Source organism: Bombus terrestris, chromosome 17, assembly GCF_910591885.1.
Source record: "Bombus terrestris chromosome 17, iyBomTerr1.2, whole genome shotgun sequence".
NCBI lineage: Eukaryota > Metazoa > Arthropoda > Insecta > Hymenoptera > Apidae > Bombus > Bombus terrestris.
In genome coordinates this window covers 10669845-10690549 of record NC_063285.1, presented here as the reverse complement: position 1 = coordinate 10690549, position 20705 = coordinate 10669845, and the positions used below count along the sequence as shown (strand labels likewise).

The 20705-nt window shown below is 42.3% G+C and overlaps 1 protein-coding gene across 15 annotated transcripts in view; it reads right to left on the bottom strand.

Moving 5' to 3' along the window:
* The window catches only part of LOC100647879 (cyclic nucleotide-gated cation channel alpha-3), a 233903-nt gene that overhangs the window by 116572 nt on the left and 96626 nt on the right, over positions 1–20705 (bottom strand). For 12 of the 15 annotated variants that reach the window (XM_048414001.1, XM_048413991.1, XM_048413988.1 and 9 more), the window contains one exon: positions 9399–9476. The exons of 2 other annotated variants lie outside the window; for them this stretch is intronic. In XM_048414001.1, the coding sequence (XP_048269958.1) occupies positions 9399–9476 (78 nt within the window). Of the gene's footprint in view, positions 1–2977; positions 3294–9398; positions 9477–20705 lie in introns of those variants that run through there. One more of the 15 variants, XM_048414002.1, reaches the window with a different exon arrangement.

The window sequence follows — 20705 nt, the reverse complement described above, 5'->3', positions numbered from 1 at the left end:
ATATTACGTACCATTTGAGCTGCAAGCAATACAGCTGAATTATTTTACCATCTTATAATATTTACTTCGATTAATTAAATTCGAGTGATACATTATACAACGTGTATCTGGCACGGGATACGTTGCAAAGATAATTAGTATTATAACTTACGATATAAAATACAAAATAATATTGATAAAGTTAGAAATTATTCTGGACATTATTTGCACATTGGATTAAATAAAAAACGCAAAGTTAAATAAAAAGATATTTAATTTACTACGGTATTAATATCTATCTGTTTGACCAATCGAAAAAAACGAATGTAGCTTTAACGTTGGTCAATTTTTTTGAAAGTCTTTGTCCATGTTTAATCGCTATCCACGAAAAATTTTATCAGAATGTTTGTTCTGAATGGCGTTCCAGTTTTCCTATTGACATTCGACACGTTTTTACAGGAACCAACTTTTACACGACTAAAACAATCGACAATGTTTCTCTTTGGCATGCTGGTAGAGGAAGGATCAAGCTTCACAGTGGAGACACGTAACTGTCTACTTACTTTCTCGCAACTTTGATGGAAATAGGATTATTCTCGAAACTTTATCGTCACACCTCGTATATGAAACTTTATACGAGTTTCCGGTACCGAAATACCTCAGCTATTAGCTGTAAGTTTTGTTCGTTTGTGACGCCGGTTAGCAAGAATTTAGAAGTCAATATCGTAAACAAATCATTGCAAAATATTGCTCTGTAGTAGAGATGTATTATCCATTTAATATTTATATATATCTGAAGTAATAAAATTCAAAGAATAGACAAAACGCGTACGAAGTACCGAAACTAAATTTGCAGCTTCTTTCATTTCGCGAACAGCCGCAACAAACTTTCGCGAATTTTTAATGGGCTTTGTTAACAGACGTTAAAAATTCAGAATCAGATATAGCTATAGTAAAATTGATCGTAGCAGGGGGAATTGTAACAAATGTTTCAAGGAAAATTCTAGCGTGCTACAGAGAATGTTTCGATGAAACGAAAAAATATTGGAACCAAGTCCTACGCAATCTATAGCCTCTTCTCTTTCCCGAGCTACGTATCAGATGGCAGCGTAGACGGCAAAAAAGGAAAGCAAAGACCGTGTTCAAATTGAAATTTTACAGCGCGCGTTTGAAGCTTCGATTTCGTTCGCACGTTTTATGGCCAGTATCGTCTAATGAAAAGAAAAAAAAGAAAAAAAAAAAAAAAAGGAGAAAAGAAATCATGATTTTATGTGCGACATGTGTGCATAAATGCTAACTGAGATACACGATTGAAGCATAAAATTTTGTAGCGACGGAAACTTTCTATAAAGGATTATTACATCAGAAAGAAAGCCGAAAATTAAATTCCGAAATATCCGAGCATTCCTTTTTCTTCCAGTTTCAAACTACGATCTCAACACGCTCAAAACGATACTACTACATATTTGTATTTAAAATGTACGCAGAATACACAAAGACGTATGAAGACACGTAAAAAGATTCGTAATACGTCGAGTATACTCGTCGAACATTTGCTAGACGAGAGGAACATCTGTTTAGGAACCAATTTTTCATCCATTTGGCAAAGTTCATGAAAATGTGGAATTTTTTGGGCTGGCAAGTAAGGAAATGCGACAAAATCCGCATTCGTTAGTTGCGAAACCATTAAACATACTAAATTTTACAAGCCCGCAATCGAATCGCGTATTCAATTGCAAGAGGATTGAAATTTATCGAAAAATATTGACCTCCTATATATCGACATCCATAGAATTTAGTTAATCACTACAGTAAATTCTGTCTATAAATTGTGCATCTGTATCGCCGTACATGTTATTATACTATATCATATTATATTACATTATTATATCGGTCGGCAATGTGCGTGTAAAATAATAACAGATGTACAGAATGAAGTAAAAATATATGTTATACATAATTTTCTTTGTGTCGAATCACAACGCAAGCGCTCGCATACGCAGTTATAAACGAGGTTTATACAGAAGTTTTTTATTTCGATTCGCAATGTTTAATATGCAGAGGGAGAAACGAGGAGGAGATCGATGGCTGATGGATGTAAAGAGATCCTCAAACGGCAAACGTGTCGGCATTGTTTGTGTTTTTGGCTGTGTCACAGATACACAAAACGAGCAGGATTCGATGTCCACCTAGTATTGACAGTTTTTTGCGAATGTCTAGAAAAACTAGGTCGACCGATGGTATTATACGTATGTGAAAAAGTTATTTAGGATCATGTCCTCAATAACATATTCCAAAATTATCGAATCGTCGAGAACAAACTTTTCTTACTTATTTAAACATATATATCGTATACGAAGTAACTGAATACCGCGTTATTATCAGTATCCAAATCGATGTAGCAAATAAAATCTTACATAAGGGAAAAATACTGTAGCCTAGCCAATATTATTCGTACTTTGGGTGGAAAAATCCTAAATTTAATATTCTATTCGATACGTACTTACAGTAAGTATAGCTTTCGACCAAAAATAACTACGTTATCGAGGTAAAAGGTCCGCGTATAATATTTGGGGGACGCAAAATTATCGATTTTTTTATCTGGAATCTTGTAGTTTCCGACGTGTAAAATCCGAAAATGCAGGTTTCAAGATATTGAATTCACTGGTTCAAAAGTTATGCGTATATAAAGTCGACCATTTTTAGCCAATATGGCGTCAAAGTGACCTACTAAATACGTTAGAAATGTTGAGTTTTATATACGCAGAACTTTCCAACCAGTCGACTCAGTATCATAAAACTTGATTTTTACGTCGAAACACGTTGAAAATTACAAGATTGCAAAAAAGAAATGGCGTAATTCTGCGTCCACTAGGAAGGGTGAACCAACGGATAATATGTTAAAAGCTATGCCCAGTTGCAAGGCGGGAAGAAGAACGCGGAGGAAAAACACGAGCTTCGACTAGAATTTTCTCTTATAAAGAATAATGTATCCCACCTTGTCTTTCTCCTTTATTGTCCTATCGGCTCTCCAAAGATTCTCACCGGCCTCTGTTGTCCGACAAGGAATACGTACGTTATGCCCGCGCACAACGTTCTTGCTTCCGACGCCATGTTGGTCTTCTAGACTCTTCCTTGGCGAACGCCCAGATCCGTTTGTATGGCAGCGATTTAAACTCGGATTTTCGCTTACGAACATCTTGGACGACGAATAAAGACAGTATATTAAACTGTATTCCGTATAAGCACGAACGCGAAGAAACGATAAAGTTGCTCTGTTCGTCTAGTCGTAAGCACGTGCATCTGCCAATCGATCGAAATACGAACTGACCTTCTTCACCCCGTACAAGTCGCACGTAGAGCAATATCCCCACCCTGCGCTGCATCGCTCCATCGACCATGCTATCGATTATCGACATCGCGGCGAGATCGGCGCTATTGCGCACCTCGATCGCGCAGGCGGGTTCCCGGCGTTTCCGAATTCCTATGATTGTTCTCGACGATTATTGTAGATTATTGTAGATTATTCAATTGCGTTAACGTTAAACAATTCTATTTGAATAACTTTTTCGTGCTTGTGTAACATTTACTTTGTTTCTTTTATCTTTACCCATTGTATACGATAGCAAAATTTGTATGGAAGCTACGAAACCTCTTTTACATATGTTAAAAATATTCTTACACTTTCATAGTTTAATGAAAGAACTGTAAACGAACGTCGAATGAAACGTTTTACATTGCCGAGGTCTTTAATCTTCGTCGAATAATATTCCATATGTAATTGTTATGGTAATTACATTAACATAGTTTCTAGTCTTCTTTATATAATATTCTACGTATAATTATTATAGTAAAATGTATATGCCTATATCTTCAACGAAACGTTACAAAGCATTTGCCTGCTTTCAACGCGAAAACAATGAATGTCTTGAGCACCAATATTGTTTTGCATTCATAAAGCTTTGTGAATAGTAAATTGTTACTTCACAGGGAATACATTTACCGTGTGATACAAAATCGGCCAGATACACAGTAGCAAGAGAGGGAAGCTCAACACAAAGCGTTCAAATATTTTTGTAATTTTTGCTTTCTGAATTATTTATCTTGGTATTTCCCTGAATGTAGATATTGTTATTGTTGGTAGCATTCAAGCTCATTTTATAAGATAAAATTTCTCGAATTGCCTACTATCCTAAATTACTATACTATACTATATAAAAAGAAATACTTTAAACAAAAGTCAAAAGCAAGGGTAGACAAACCGAATTGTTTTGTTCGATCGTTTCTCGTATGAAATAAAACTAATCCAGGCAATTGCAGGTAATAATGCAGATCAAAGTACAATGTTACCACTGCATTCTGCAGCATTCACTTTCGGTCGAGGATGTCGATTCACGACATCTCATGGAAGCCTTATAATTCGTATCAAAGCGAGATTCTGGCGCCGTATTGATCGATGCCTGATGAAACAGCGATTCGAAACACACAGCGAAGGAAAAAGGAAAGCGACAGAATTCTCCGAGCCAACTGACTGTTGACTATCCGAAAGCGAGAAGCCGACTAATTGGACCGACGAGAACGTTTGAACTCCAGCACTTGGTGAACCAATTATTTGTCGAACTTCGAATTGTTTGTCATCGGAAAGGAAATACAATTGGCCGATAATTCCTGCAAGAATCGGGCCCTAGAATTTACTATCCTATCGAACGTGGTCTCCGATTCATCGTTTTATCTCGCCTATTATTTGTGATTTTCGCGGCACTGTTTGAGAGTCGAAGAGAGAGTCGCCGCTTGGTTCGTCCTTTCGTACGTTTTATCGATTTAAGCTGTAATGATATTCGTTTCATGTAACCCGACGAGTTACATGTATACAAAATTATTAAAAGAAAGATTTGAAAACGGAGATTGCAGAGAAAAATTTGCGAAGAGATTCTTTCAATGAGTTTGATTTGAATTTGATTAAACGAATTTGATTAGATGAATTTGACAGCAGAATGAGACAGAAAAATTGTTTAATTAATTGTTCAATTAATTCATGGCGCAAGAAGTCATTGAACATCTGTTTCCTGAAATTTCCTATTTATCGAAATATAACAATTTCCTTTTTATACAGAACAAATATAAATATATTTTCAATTTTGTGCAACAACTTGGTTCCAACGAGTTTGGAACGAGTTCCGCGAGATCCTGCATAAATGTCGTATCATTTTGCGACGTACAATCAATGAATTTAAATTCACTTCTGCCTGATAAGTAGAGAAGTCAATAATTGGACAGACGTTCTCTATCTACTTAGTAGACAGCTACTGCTTCGCGATGCAATATGAATTAATTAAAATTAAATTAACGGATTTCTTTCAGAAGATAAGTGAAGTTTAATAGCCGTATATGTAATAACATTTACACACACATATATATACACGCACCATAGTTGCCTCATTATTACAGAAGCTATTTCAATTTACCGATAAGTCATTTTCCGACAGCTGTCCTTTCACGCTATTCCGTTCCATTTCCGTCGATACATTTTTTAATCGCAAAAGCTGAACGTATCAGGAAATAGCACGCGTGAAAACATACAATTTCGCACGATATTAACAATCTGGCAAATACCATAATTTAAATACGCTGCAGTCGAAGGCATCGAATTTTGACAACACGGAGCTAAAGGAACTTACAGCGGTTGCATAGCAAAGACTCTGTCGATTCTTTGCGCGATGCTGTTTCAGACACCGCGTATGACAATAGCCGGTTAAACAATGAAATTCTAAACAGGACAATAGGGATCGTAAGAGCCACGATCATTTTCCAGTTCTTGACTTCTATCCTGCGGCGAGACGCGTCCTTTATACGCGTTATCTAGAAATGAAACCAGATTTCAGTGCATCGCTCGTAACCTTTTAATTTACGGCTTCCATTTATTACCGCTAAACGATCCATCCCACCTTTCTCATGCACGATATTTCCGAAGCCAAGTTCCTTTTATGGGATACGTCGTAACTGCGACATCGAACGCCGCTGTCTTAAGAAATACCAACGTTTATTATAGGCGTTGCGCGGTATCGATAAAAATTTACGGGAAGATCACGGCGTACAAACGATCCTGTCCCTCATCCTCCGTTAAACATCGAAGAACAGAGTCGGACAAATTTTATTCCAAGTTGAAGCAGGAGATAACAATTGGAAATAATTTATATCGCGCCGTTATTTTCGATATCGTTACGGGTCTATATGCGAGAGGCGGGCAACATCGACTCGTCTCAAATAACAGCAATTATTGCCTTATTTCCCAATGAAAAATTTGACGAAGGAAATAATAGCAAAGACGAGGCAATAAAGAGATATGTATGTCGATCTTTGGAATAATTATTTGAAGCATAATTACAAGGAACAAGTTAATTTGTTCCATAATTATCCCGAATAATTATCTTATATAATTATGGAATGACATAACGTGTCAGTTGAAACGATATCCTAAGTAATTTCATTCCGAAAGTGTTCCCCGGTCTCGAGATAATTACGAAGTAGAGTGACGTATTATATTCGCAATAATATTTTAAATAACCGTATCCATAGCCAATATCGATAATCCGGGTCCTCGCCTGCTTTTAGAAATAATCGCGTACGTATCGTTTACTTATTTTTCATACCGATGAAATGTCAATGAAATCTAATCTGAAAATAATTTCTATGTCGCTCGAGACAGTTTAGGAGATTAAAGATTTAAGATGTTCGGATACCTTAAAGTTGGCTATACCGCAACAAAGTATTACTAGTTGGGTCGTCGATATTTGCCATTTCGTCATCGATCTTTCTGAAACCTGCGCATATTACACGCTGAATCTCGACGTAGCTATTTGCAGTTTATCGGTGTTTGGATCGCGTTTTCGATAGTCGAGGAACGCGTGGTAAGTTTGGTTAAAATCGACGACGTACGCTCGACGTCAGACGCTCGCGTCGAAGATTCGGAAAGCCACGGTAGAAAGGGGAAATTTGTCAGGCTGGAAAGACGCCGGCAGCGTGTATCGAGTGGCTCTCGTCGGCTGAACTTCCGCAAAATATCTCTTGCCCTGTTCACTTCGCGGCAAGATATCTCGTTAACGCGTTTCAGAGCTCGTCCCGGCTCGATACGCCACGAACACCGTTCCACTTTGTGTATTTCCTCGACGTGATTCCTTCGGAAGCGCGGCAACTTTTCTAAAGGGTGTATTCACTTTCCAAGTTGCCCGATGAAAGTATCGTATTTCCAATATCCGGCTTTCCGCGGACGCTCTTCATCCAGAGCCGTGAAACTTATTTTTCCGCCGACTTCGGTCGCTTTCCCCGGCCCAAAGGAACTTCTGCCGGTCGGAAGTCCGCGAAAGGGGCGAATTAATACGATACAAGTTCGGGCAGGATAACGTCCCCGCGACGAATAATAACCTGCCCGACTGGCGACTGCAACGAGCGGTTCGAGTGGATCCACGGTGCGGCATCTGAACGAGCATTCGGCACGAGAATCAAAATTCGCACGCTCCACGGCGCGGCGTTCCAACGACAGATGCCTGTAACGTGCAGTTTTCCTGAAATTCGATAGCAGGAGATGCCCGGGATACTTGCTGGAAGTCCGTTTATCGAATCTTTGTCAGTACGTTTGCTCGCTACTTTCTCCGGCTCGGTTCAAGTGTCTCGAATATTTGTTCGTTGGAAAAGTCAAGTAATTAAGTCGATGATGTTGCACGACCAAGTGGTATATTCCTTTCCGCTTCTTCTTCGCTCGTCTCAGCCTCGTAACCTCCATCAACTTGGTAATATGTTTCTAGTAAAATACGTGCGCGTCATAAAGTTCCGCGGTACTAAAAACACGTGAAATTTTCAAGCGAGCTGAAAACACAGGGATCTTGCCGCGATACGGCTTGAAAGCGTACGCCACGGTTAAAGTCGGTTTCCTACGCGACGGAAGCGAAGTATATCACGGATGCCACATCGATCGCGAGGTTCATTCGCTAGGAAAACGAGAAATTTGCGTGAAATTGCGTACTAAAAGAACCAGTCAGGAGTACACCGTAACATAGATGTACTCTCCGAGTTCATCCGTTTAGCATACTAACTTTGGTTAACGCCGAGAAATACGCGCTTTTGTTCGCCCCAAGATGAACGAATATTAGAAAAAATGATCGTCGAAGCTTTAAACCAGCCGAGGAATAATTTAGCAATGGAAACGAGCTTATTACCGAGGTTGCTCGGAATATAAGAGGCAGTTACGTATCGTATAACTAGAATTTGTACTTTTGCTCCTACGATTTAAAGAAATGGAATCAATCTCGACTCGAAGTATGCATAGAGGGTGGCCCAAGGATCGGATGCAGCGAATTTTCAGGCCTCGAGACTATTAGTCGGTGTTTCCTATCCGGAGAAGGTCGTCTCGCTGGATAATATTTCCGAGATCTGCACGCTGTTCCTCGTCCCCGATGGCGTCGCCGGGATTTCTCGCGCCAAAGGATTTCCCTCCTTCGACGTTCTCGTTCCGAGGATCCAACTCCGAGCGCCCACTTTATACTCAGAATTTATTTTAATGAATTTCACGATCCCCCTCTTGAACGTTATCTCCGACGAAATAAAACGAGCGCAGGCAAAGATCTGGGAAAGGAAATTCGCCGGCAACGGCAAATGCATTTCCTGTCTGGCTTTTAAAGCGATCGATGTCCTCTGATTTCGCTGTAAGCGTTTTCAACTGTAAAATGAAACGCACGAATCGCGGCGAAAACGATCGGCCAGCGAGCTAGCAGCAGATTAGCAAACTCCGAATCGCGCGAAACCGCCAAATTTACTCGTCGCCATCGCGAAACGCGTTTGTCCCTCACCCTCGAACGTTAGTTTGTTCGAATGAAACTTTCAAATTTACAAACATGTATAAATGGAATTTCGTGAGGATATTTTGAAACTGGTGCAGGTTCATTTGCCGTAATCTCCGGAAATGCTTCGTGTACGATTTCGTGCGGAAAGGGGCAAGCCAAATTTGCGACTCTGGGTTTATCCTAACACGTTTCTAATAAAAATGCTTACACCAATTACGAAACACATAAGGATACTATAGAGTTTGTTGCAGCCTGAGAATTTTTATGCGAATTACAAACCACAGAACCGCGATTTATCATTTCGTCCATCATTGCATTCTGTAAAATTTCGCATATTTTCAAATATCTTGGAGACGCATAAAAATCCGCAGTCTACCGCCGAGTTTTACGAAACACGGCGAATTTTCGAGTAAACTTCAAATTCAAGTCGGGTGATGCGACGTTGGATGCACAAGAAGTGGCTGGTGGGAGGAGACACAGTTAACGGCATTCGAATAAAGAGGTAGATTGCCTGGTATTAGGTGTTTTCGTGTCGGATTTGGCTGTGCGATATGTTGCAGTAATAAATTAATTGTTACGTACTCGAGCGTCTACGCATTGGATAATAATTTGGTTGGCCAAGTACGGTTTCATACGTAGTCCAAATTCGATGAGCAGGGTCTGCAAATTATCAACGATACGATTAATCCGTCGGAATTTGAAATTCATAAAGACGAACGTGGCGAGTAACATCGAAAGAACAAACACGGAGATGAAATCGAATAACGACAAATAGAACGATAAAATAATGTGGAAATTATTCGACGTAGGTGAGAATAATATCATACGCATCGATAGACGTATCGCGATATTACCAGTAATTATATCAATATGTCGTGGTTTCCTGTTGCAAATAACTCAACCTACAGACGATACATGAAAGTTTAACATATTCACATTGGCCGTACTTTATCCAACTTGCCGCTCACGCTAATTACGAGTATTCTACGTTAAAGTGGACAATGAAACGCGTAAACGTCCTACGCCGAGCAACGTACGATCTGTGAATACGTAGATGTTTCATGCGCTTCTGTTACACCGCTTTCCCATTGTTACCGTACGTTTCCAACTTAATTGTAGAATTCTACGCCCTCGTTAGTATCAGGACACCTGCCACGCACGCAAGGTAACGATCGAACCAGGTTATTGGAGAAATAATTAGTCGTTCGGAGCGCTCAACTTCTAGGAATAGGATATCGTATCCTTCCGATCTAAACCTCGTTCCAGGGGTTTCAGAAGAATCGAACAATCGGACAATTTAAGTATTTTCCACTACGACGATAATCGACCGAAACTCCGGCACCAAGTTGAACATCGATAAATAGAATTCGTGGTGCACCGCACTTCCAAATTGATATCAATAAAGCTGCTATAGTCGAATTTATGCTAATCGTACATGCGCGTACAGAACGTTTCGTTGATGCGAAAGTTATTCTAACAACAACTGTTCGCCAGTAGTAAACATCGATGTTAAACATCCGATATGAGAACGTATTCAGAGAACTAAAGCTACGTATTCTACTGTATACTTATAACTTTACCCGCTTCGTTCCTTCCTCTCGCAAATCACGTTCATGAATTAAACGTCTATTTCGCGAGTTAGCGAGAGAGCAGAAACAAACGGAAACAACGACCAATGCGATGAACGCGTCGCTGGCAACTGGAATTTAGTTTCGACGGTGAAACAGACGGATAACAATACGGAGACGCTAATCAGGAAATCGTGAAGCAGTTTGCTACCGGAAATTTTAATTCGCTGCTCTGTCATCAACGACGTAAATTCCACGCAGCAGACCTTTATCAATCCGCTGCCCAAAGTTTTATTAAATTTCGCGCGATTGGCGCGATCATACGATCATTCCGGCAAGGTTTTTGAGAAGTTTTGGAGATCATTGAGAACGACGACCACTGTCTCCCTGGTTGGATCCTTCTGGTTCCACATGAACCGAATGAAAGACAGCAGGAAAACCGAAAAACCACTTGCGAAATGCTGCTCGCCAGATCCAAAAGAAAGTCATTTCTCCACCGAATTGTGACTGGCGATGAAAAGTGGATATATTCAGCTCCAGGCGAACCACCGACATCGACTACAAGACCACATCGCTATGGACGGAAGACAATGCTCTGTGTTTGGTGGGATCAGAAGGGTGTGATCTATTACGAGCTGTTAAAACCTGGCGAAACCGTTAATACTGAGCGCTACCGACAACAAAGCTTTGAGTGAAAAACGACCAGAATATCAAAAAAGGCAACACAAAGTAATTTTGCTTCAAGATAATGCACCATCGCATACAGCAAAACCGGTCAAGGAAACGATCGAAGCGTTCAGTTGGGAAATACTTTCGCACGCGGCTTACTCACCAGATTTGGCTCCGTCCGATTACTATTTATTTGCATCGATGGGACACGCACTTTCTGACCAGCGCTTCACTTCTTACGAAAATGTACGAAAATGCCTCGATGACTGGTTTGCCTCAAAAGAGCGACAGTTTTCTTGGCGTGGCATCCACCAATTGCCAGACAGGTGGGAAAAATGTATAGCTACCAATGGGCAATACTTCGAATAAAATATTTTTAATCATTTTCATACAATAAACGTGTATTTTCTATACAAAAATTCCAGTTTCATATTTACATATTTGGTAAATTTCAATTTAATAATTGCAGAAGATTGCGCCAATAAAATGGAAGAATAGTCCCGTCCCAACCTGCCACGCATATGCTGCGTTTGACGAGTATACTCGTCGTCGCTTCGCTTTTCAAAGAGATCGCAACAGTAAGTTGGTTAAAAACAGCGCAGACGCTACTCTTCCTGTCGGCCCTAACGTAATCGCTTCGGAACCATAGGTTTTGTTCGTCGAACAGGCAACCGACAGGCAGACACTTTGCACGTACGGAACCCCATCAACGTACGATCCGACGAGGCTGCAACTTTAATTAGGACAGAAATCGGTATATCCGTCGTGTAGGCGATTAACGTGACATAAGCTCATCTTCAAGACCAACGGACGAACGTGTATGCGGATGACCGTAACGGATTCTGAAATTAACCGCTTGGCTTGCTTTAATTAGAAGCCTTTGACGAACCCTACGCTGCAAATACCTAGACGCTTAAGGGAACACCTCCTCTTGGAATGCGCGCCGCGCGTGACACACACTGGCGAAAAAGTTTAGCAGCACAGCTGTTTAATCTACCCGTATAATTCGCATTTCGTTTTACTAGTTCCAACAGACGGTGGTTAAGGGCGTAATGGACTACGTGTAAAACAGTTGCGGCAGTTTGGCTAAAAATATATGGAACGGATCGTACGAGTAACGCGCGAAACCGCCAAGTTCGTTCGAGTGCTTCGTGTAAGAGAATCGTTCACAGGTCGACAATTTTGGAACCAACAGATTCACCGATTCAACCGACGTTCAAACACACGTATTTTCTAGGGACGTGATTTTTTTAATCGCGTCGTTGCTGCAGCGAACCAACGATACTCGAAGCTTCGCTCGTGGATGGTAAACAACGCAATCGCGTTCGTGCAATTATCATCAACGTGCCTTCAATGGGACAAACGCGGCTACTTGCTACGGTTACAACGTCGTTAAACCAATTGACCGATTGTCCGGGTCTCTGGACAAATTCCAAAGACCCGAGGATAATACGAAGCTGGCGAATTGTGCTTCTGCTCTTGGAAAAAATTCAACGCGCTCCGTGTTCCTTCCAAAGACAGTCAGTGCTGGCGACCGTTTGAAGTTTCAAATTGAAAACTCGTGAAACGCGGGATACTTCATTCCCACGCACACAAAAAGAATAGAAAACGAAAAGAGAAACAAATGGAAAAAGACGAAGAAGAACGAAGACGCGCAAAGGTTCTTTGAAAACAAACTTTCATCATCCGTCGGTCAACCCCGTTGAACGGCTTAAATATCAAAGTGGGAAGAGTCGAAGCTCGTCGTGGAAACCGAGGGCATTTAGCTTTACGAGTCGGCGGAATCAATATCCACGAGGATCACGGCAGAGATGCTAAGCGAAGTATATTTGCTAGGCTGTATACGTCATAAACGTTATCATTATTGCCAGTAGTATAACCGTGTATTAAAGTCGTGGCGCAGTGGTAGTGCAGTCAACCGGGCAGACAGACTCGGTAAAATGGCAAAATAAATGACGTTTCCGGTGAAATCCGTAGCCGACTGAACTCTGCGCGAACGTAGTTTCGCGCGATGCTAATAACACAGCAATTTTCTTCTCCCACCGAGAAACGATCCTGGGGGTGAAAAACACCCTCGCAAAGAAATCTTCGCTCCTCGTGTAATCGCGAATATTTAAGGAAGTACGCGAGACGAAGGAAAAAAGTTCGATTAAAAGCCGCGGTCTTCTTTGCGGTCTGTACGACGGATGCGATAAATTAAAAAAAATATATTCTCTTTTTTGAGAATTTATCCGCAGCGCTCATAATTTTTTGATATTTCCTCTTGTACCGTCGCATGTATTTGGATTCCACCAAAAAACCCCAGGGCTGTTTTTCAGCAGCAAAAGAAAATTGTTCGGCTATTGGCATCGCGCGAACTACGTTTGTTCGAAGCTCCGAATTTTTGGAGAATTTTCCGATTGCCGAATTTCCCTTGCGAGTATAAATGTTTTACACTGGGAAAATATAGTTCTACCGAGGAGAAATCAAAGATTCGTACAAATAAACGTCCTGTTTCTATTACCTCGATCGCTATTTTAATTTCTATTTCCGTTCTCGTCTTCTTCCCTATCCCATTTCTATTTCCCAATTTTTCTACTTGTTGTAGAATAAATACAAGTTAAACTATACATACCGTGTTCTCGAAAAGACGTTACCGATAGTTACGTCTAGGACTAACGAAGTTAAAACAGATTTTGGAGAATTGTTCGAGCAGATTAACGAGGTACCACGGTGGTGTGTCTTTTTCGACACCATATTACGCAGGGGCGTAGGAAATTGAGGATACGGACGAGCCAATGTCGAGGCAGGTATTTTTCGTGCGATAAATCTACCGCGACAAAGTTGCACTCACACGTCAGATACGTCAATCGCGTGGATTATGTCGATTGCAACGATCGGTGCGCAAATTGAAAGTAAACGACAAAGTTTCGCGCAGTTTAGCAATTAGCTGCGTAAACCGTGATAATAGTTATCGCGGCCGCGTAATCGGCTTTGCGCTCCTGATTCGCTTGTGGTCACGTGAAATCGAATGATCCGGCCGTCGGTGGAACGGCCGAAAGACGAGAACGCAGTTTAGCTGAAAGACGAGCGTCGAATTTTCCGAAATCAACATCGAGTCTAATCAAACGTCGACGGGTAAATTTTCCATCGAAGACCGCACGCGAAATCGAATGATAGGGGAGCGATAATTGATAATACAGGACTTATCGACGACATTTGAAAATTGTACTTCTTTGCAAAATACGAAGAAACGCGATCTCACAGAACTGTGAAGATAGGAAATTGTTGAAGCTCGAGCTTTCGAGAATCGATTCGCATTTTTGACTCTTCGCGTAGTTCCAAAGTACCACTTTCGTCGTTGTCTTTGCTCGAGCATCCGCGCGTGAAAAACACAGACGAAAGCGGCATTCGTCCGCCGTATTTCTGCAAAGCGAAACGGTATAAATTTGGCTTAAGTTCGTGGCGGTCGAAAGGACGCTATACGAGCGAAGGAAAATTGTGGACAGAAAAGGAAGCTATGACTAAATTGCTTGCCAGCAATGAGTAAAGGAAAGCTACGACCAGGTGTTATCCCCCTTAAAACAATACGCTCTTCTAACCAACTTTAGAAATCGTCCTTTATACGTGCCTGTCCTCGCTACTAATTTACATTACCACTTACAGCGTCAACTGTTGGCACGAATAACACACGTACGCTGAACGGAAGCTCGAGACAGGAAACGTACAATTTCTATCGTAATACAGCGGAAGCTGTGCGATTCGAAAACCTCCGTGAGACTGCAATTCCGTTCATTTGCCTGCCGCTGCGCCGTGAAAACCTCTAGAAGGCGAAATAAAATGTACTTTATCAGCTGGTAGGTCCAACTTGTATCGCCTTTGGCTCTGCGACTCCTTACAGCTACGCCGCGTGTCGCAAGATGCGAGAGATCGATCGTTCGATATTGGCTCCTTCCTTCCAACTGTTACGATTGTCTCGAATAACACAGGAAGCCGTATCCTCGCCTCGTCGCCCTTCCATCCGCGTATCCATAGAAGCTTTGCCATCATCATCCGTGTCTTTGATTGTCCTAAGCTGCATTCGCGAATAAAACGAGTTCTAAGGGGAAGCTTGACGTACCAGCAGCTTGCGAAAACGTGAAACGTCGATTGGTGTACGCGATTTAAATTACGAGCGAGTGTCAATGTTTGGAACGTTTTAATCCGACGTGTGGCTATATTTCTGCTGAATTACCAATGGAAAACGTAAGGTAATTTTTTCAGCGTCACTCACGCTGTCACATAGCTAGAAGATTCCTATAGCTCACTACGAATTCTTATTACGACGTGGTATTATATTCCCTAGTAGCACGGAGCGTGTCTTCAACGTCTTGCGTGAAATTACATACACAGGTTGTGTCTTCGAGTTCCTGGCCTATTTTTTGTTTCAAGAAACCAGGAAAATTTAATGACGGAAAATGGGCTAAATTAATCTCTTTGTTAACATCTTGACAGCTATTTACGACGCCGTGGTTGCTATAATAAGCAACAAACATTTGAACGATTGCGACAAGTAGGTAATTTCGTGTAAATCAAACTCTTTCGTAGGCGAAGAACGCGTTGAACGATGTACGTGCTACGTTTTTACATTTGAAGCGCTCATCCATGCGAGGTAAACGACGTAAACGAAGGCGTTTCGATTTTACAAAATGCTACGCGAACGTAACGCGGGCATAATGCTCTCTGTCCGTCTGTCTGTCTGCTGTTAATATCGTAGGCCATGATATTATTTCAAACGGTATTTATGACGAAGCGTTCTAGGAAAAGAAGAAACGGACAGAGATAAAAAAGAAGAAGAGAAGAGAAGAGAAGAGGAGAGAGAAGCAAAGGGCGCAACGGGGGACGTATAAATAATTCGGGCAGAGGCACAAACACTTTTCCTCGAATAAAGCATGACTGGAAACTTATTTAGCTCGAAACCCTGGGGTGTGCGTGGAATATCGATATTTCCAAGAGGAATCGTCCAGTCGAAAATTGATGGTCCTTTAAGCGATGACAAATGCTGAGGTCTGGAAATGGCTAGTCACGCAGAAGAAGATAGATCGCGATGATATCGTTTACGCCACTGCTGCTGCCGGCGTACTTAGCTAAGAAACCCCACCAACTATATTACCCTCTTTCTGAATTATGGTAATGCGAAAACGTTCGATCGAGAATGTTATAGGTTGATTAAATTAATTAAATTGAGATTATCAAACCACAAATCGCTACGAAATTATGGCGTATAAAACTAAAACGTCGTAAAGCGTAGAAAATGATGTATTACACCTTTCTATCAAGACGATATTCGAAATACAAATCCGAGAAACAACGAATGTTACCAGCACGTCCATTGGAAATTGGATCGGAGAAGCAAGCCGCGCATAGATCATAAAGCTTACTCGTTTAACTGCCAACGATTCCACTTTTAACTGCCAACGATTCCATTTCCCCCCGATCTGCCTACTATCGGTGGAAAATTCATCGGTTTTTAAAGCTTAAAAAGAAAAAAAAAGGAAGAAGGAAAAGAAGGAAAGAGAAAGGGAGAAAAACGGAGAGAATAGGAGAAAAAGATCGTGGACGAGGGGTAATAAATCGCGTTCGTTCGGCTCGCCACGAGCCAAAGTAGAACAGAACTACGTTTCGCGCGTCCGAGAAACAACGAGGCTGTTTTTTTATTCGATTTTCGAGGGGGGAGGAGGAGGAGGAGTCTGGCAAGTTGTACCAGTCTACAGGACATTAAATAATTTCGGAGGTGCGCAGACTTCTTGGACAAAGTTTCTTGTGTACCGACAGCTCTCATTAAAATGGGCAACCTTTGCCCTCCGCTTTATTTTTCTCGTTGACGCGTTACATCATACGTATGCCTCGAGCTGTTTTTCCACAAATACGATCACTCGGACAAAATACCCGCGTGTCTGAGCTTTTGATATTAATGATAGCAACAAGAACAGCAACAGACAATAACTAGACCGTATGGTTTTAGAAAAATTCATAGCTCCGACAACATGATTGACAAAGTAGAAAATTGGTCTCGGCTGTCAGGTAAAATACAAGGCGCTATACTTTGGATATTTCGCGCATTTTACACTTTCATATTTCTTACCAACGTTTGGATAAAGAGGCCCTACCGTATATTGTTTCGTTCTACTCCATAATACAATACGCGTGGAATAAGCTCAGCCATAAATCCATTCGATACGTGTAGCCCTATAGGCGCGCGTTTATACAACTACGCATTTGTCATGGTATTTGACTTTGACCAGTCGCCAGTGGTTTTAACCGGTGTCCAATGCAACGGATGGCCCATTACCTCGATAGGCCAATTCCAGGCAAACGAGTAAATTACACGGCAAAACGTTTCTCCATCGCTTCGATACAACGTTCGAGCGCGGGACGATGCCCGAAGGGATATGATAATCCAAATGGTGGCACAGTCGTAGGATCTATGAATCTATGGACAACTGCGTGTAATTTTCGGCTTACGAGTCCCCTGAGTTTTTTCGAAGCCGAGCGACGCTTTAGCCACTCTATTGCGGCTTCGTTAATCCAAGTAGACGTTCCTTTTCTCTTCATTCTTCTGTTTCCTTCTTATACAGCAGCGAGTTTTCTTGGTAATTTCAGAGCCACGAGGATCGTTCGTGAATTTATGGAAAATTGTTGAGCGCGTAAAAATGCACGGAGCGAATTATCGGTGCGTATCTACTACGAAATTTTGCCAGCACAGAGATCAAGTCAGAGAACTATGTACCCATTTGTGCGAAAGAGTTGGTCAGGCAAGGGCTTGGGAGAAAGGTGTTTGGTGTTCGTCCCAATGCTGACACGAGGGTCACCGCACTGTATATATTTGCTGGAGACACCGTGTGCTTGGAATTTGCCTGTTGACTATATGCATCTTGGATGCTTCTTAGGTGTACGTAGCAGCCTCAGAGCGTATCTCAAACTTTCAATCGCGGTTTCGAACATCAGGCAGAATGTACACGATTTTTCGCGTCCCTGATTCCGCATTGTTCGAGGATCGACCGCGTTCGGAGAGTTTCCCAAGCAGAACACACGATCACTGACAAACTATTTCACTCGTGGGACGAATCACAGACGTTCCGCACACCGCACGCTGCGTCACGCGTTAATTAGCTAGCCAAACAGAGGCTCAAAGGCAGCCCGCGAATCACAGCCTAGTCCATCTAAATCGGCATAAAACGCGGGTAAACGGCAGCCTGCAGAGCCGCCGCGTTGCCAACGGACGTTTGCGTTCACAACGAAGCGAATGCGGCTGTCCGTTGAGAATCAGGGAAATGCGTTTGGATGAGCACTTTTTTGCCAGCGCGTGGATTATGGATGCAGCGGCAAGCAGGTACGTTTCGCTCGCGAATCTAGCGGCAATACGATGCAGGCAAATATTTATACGCGGCAACGTTGACACTGAGAACGCCGGACAGACGGCCAGGCGACACGAGGGAACGCGAGAGCGCACTGCGTGTCAATAGCGTCAGAGAGAGGCCGCACGCGCGACGCTTTGAGCGCGCCGAGCTTTGTGCCTCCGCGATTTGTTTAACCAACGCCCTAACACGCGCATCCATGTGGCAGACACACCTGCGTACGTGCACACGCTGCCTGCTGCATGAACTCGCACGATTACGAGGCAATATCGCGTCGCGGTGATTCTGCGTCTCCGGATCCGATGTAATTCCGTCGAATTCGATCGTCGCCGGGAAACCGGTCGTTCCTACGGCGAGAGTATCCCTGAAGAGTCCCGGCAACTTCTTACGTACAGCCTGAGCACAACCACGGCTATTCGGACGCTCAAAATTACCGAAATCGCCGCCTGATAAAACCGTCTAGTCCCATTGTGGCTCTTAACTTGGCATCGAATGGCCGTACGCGTCAGCGCTTCTACTTCCACTCGTTGTTTCACGCGACATGTTCGTTCGTCGTCGAAGGAAGCGCTGAGAAGTCAATCACGAGAGACTCGCGCTTTCGTGACAGGCTAACGAATGAAAAGCGCGACGAATTCGTTAAGGCGACGGTGAGGCTGGTGTTTGTCGCCTGGGACACGGGTTAGCACGACGCCGGTGTACGCGGAGTTGCCAGCTATTAGGGGCAATAGCAAAATCTCAGCAACGCCTAGCAAACCTCTTCGTACCACCGTCGCGCAAATCGATTTAACGCGAAGTATCTGCAACACCGAAATTGCTCGAATAACCGTTCTACGGCGGAATATACGAAATACAGAAGAGCATTTAAATATCAAGTTCTCTGCGATAACAACCCTAGAACATAACACGTAACAATTGCCTGATTACCGATAGCCCCTGGAGATCTGCCCCAAAATTTCCCTCCATTCGCTGAACGATTAACGTTCACCCATTTCTGGTTCTGGTAGTTGACAGCAACTTATAGTTTGGCGATAAATTAGCCCGGAGCCAATGGGCACGGTACAGAAACTCGCATAACGTTAATTAAAGGGAAAAGAAGATATACCGACCCTGGGACACTGTCGAAATTACCACGTTGGACAATGCCGAGCATCGAAATCAGCCTGGAGATTTCGCTTTACGCAAAACCCCGAGACAAAAGCCCGATGCGTTTGCCGCCCTGACTAATGAGACACTTAATACGTAGCAAGACCACACACTGCCACCTACACTGACGCTTCTAAAAACGAAATAGACGTAGTGTATGCACTACCAGGATCAGACTCGCGAGATGCATCGATCTTCGCGGCAGAGATTATGGTAATTAAACATGCACGAATCACAGCTAAAGAGAAATTCCACTGCAATGCATTAATTCCGTCTGGATCCGAAAGTGCACTACTACCCATTAACGACAAAATGTCCAGTAAGGACACTGTTCCCCGAGCATTAGAAATTCATATGGAACTTGTTCGCAAAGAAAATATCATTTTACAGTAGGCATTATGGATCCTCTGCCCCGCGTTGGAATCGCGCAGAATGGAAAAGCCGACCGAGTAGCCAAAGAAGTTATAATAGATCTATCTGCAGACACGTGTACAAATCATCGCTAAGAAGATTTAGCCAATCTCGTGATGAAGATCCTGAAGACGAAACGGGAGGCACAATGGAGCAACTTTGGATACGCTGTTCCTACATCAGGATTTTGATTTCCCTGTTACCAAATTAACCAGGAGGAGAACTAGCAACGATGAGTAACTTTTCAGGCTGAGTAATAATTAACGAGAGAAGAATAAGTAATAATTTAAAGTAGATAGATAGCTTCTTCGGGTGTCTTTTTGATTAACTCGAAACGTAGAAATGCTACGAAATCCTATTATACGTTATCAATGGTACGGATTATGGTCAGGTAATTCCATCCAACTTAATCTTTGCCGGAGAATCAATCGACACAGGGCAGCATCGATTATTGACGCTACCTAGCAAAGTTATGGCAGAAGTTCGCGTGTTCGTGGTCGGCGAGGGCAGTTCGCGTGACGATGATCGGAGTTTCTGATCGATTCGCTGATTCTGATATTAGTAGCGCTGCGTGCAAGCGTCAGTTTATCGAAGCTTGATCTGATTATAGGCGATTGAATCTCCGGTTGATACAGGTAGCTATGTTCCGTTTATTAAGTCACAGGATATCATCGAATTTCAATAAATCGCGATCTTGCGGTATTCGCGCTCAGTACGATTAC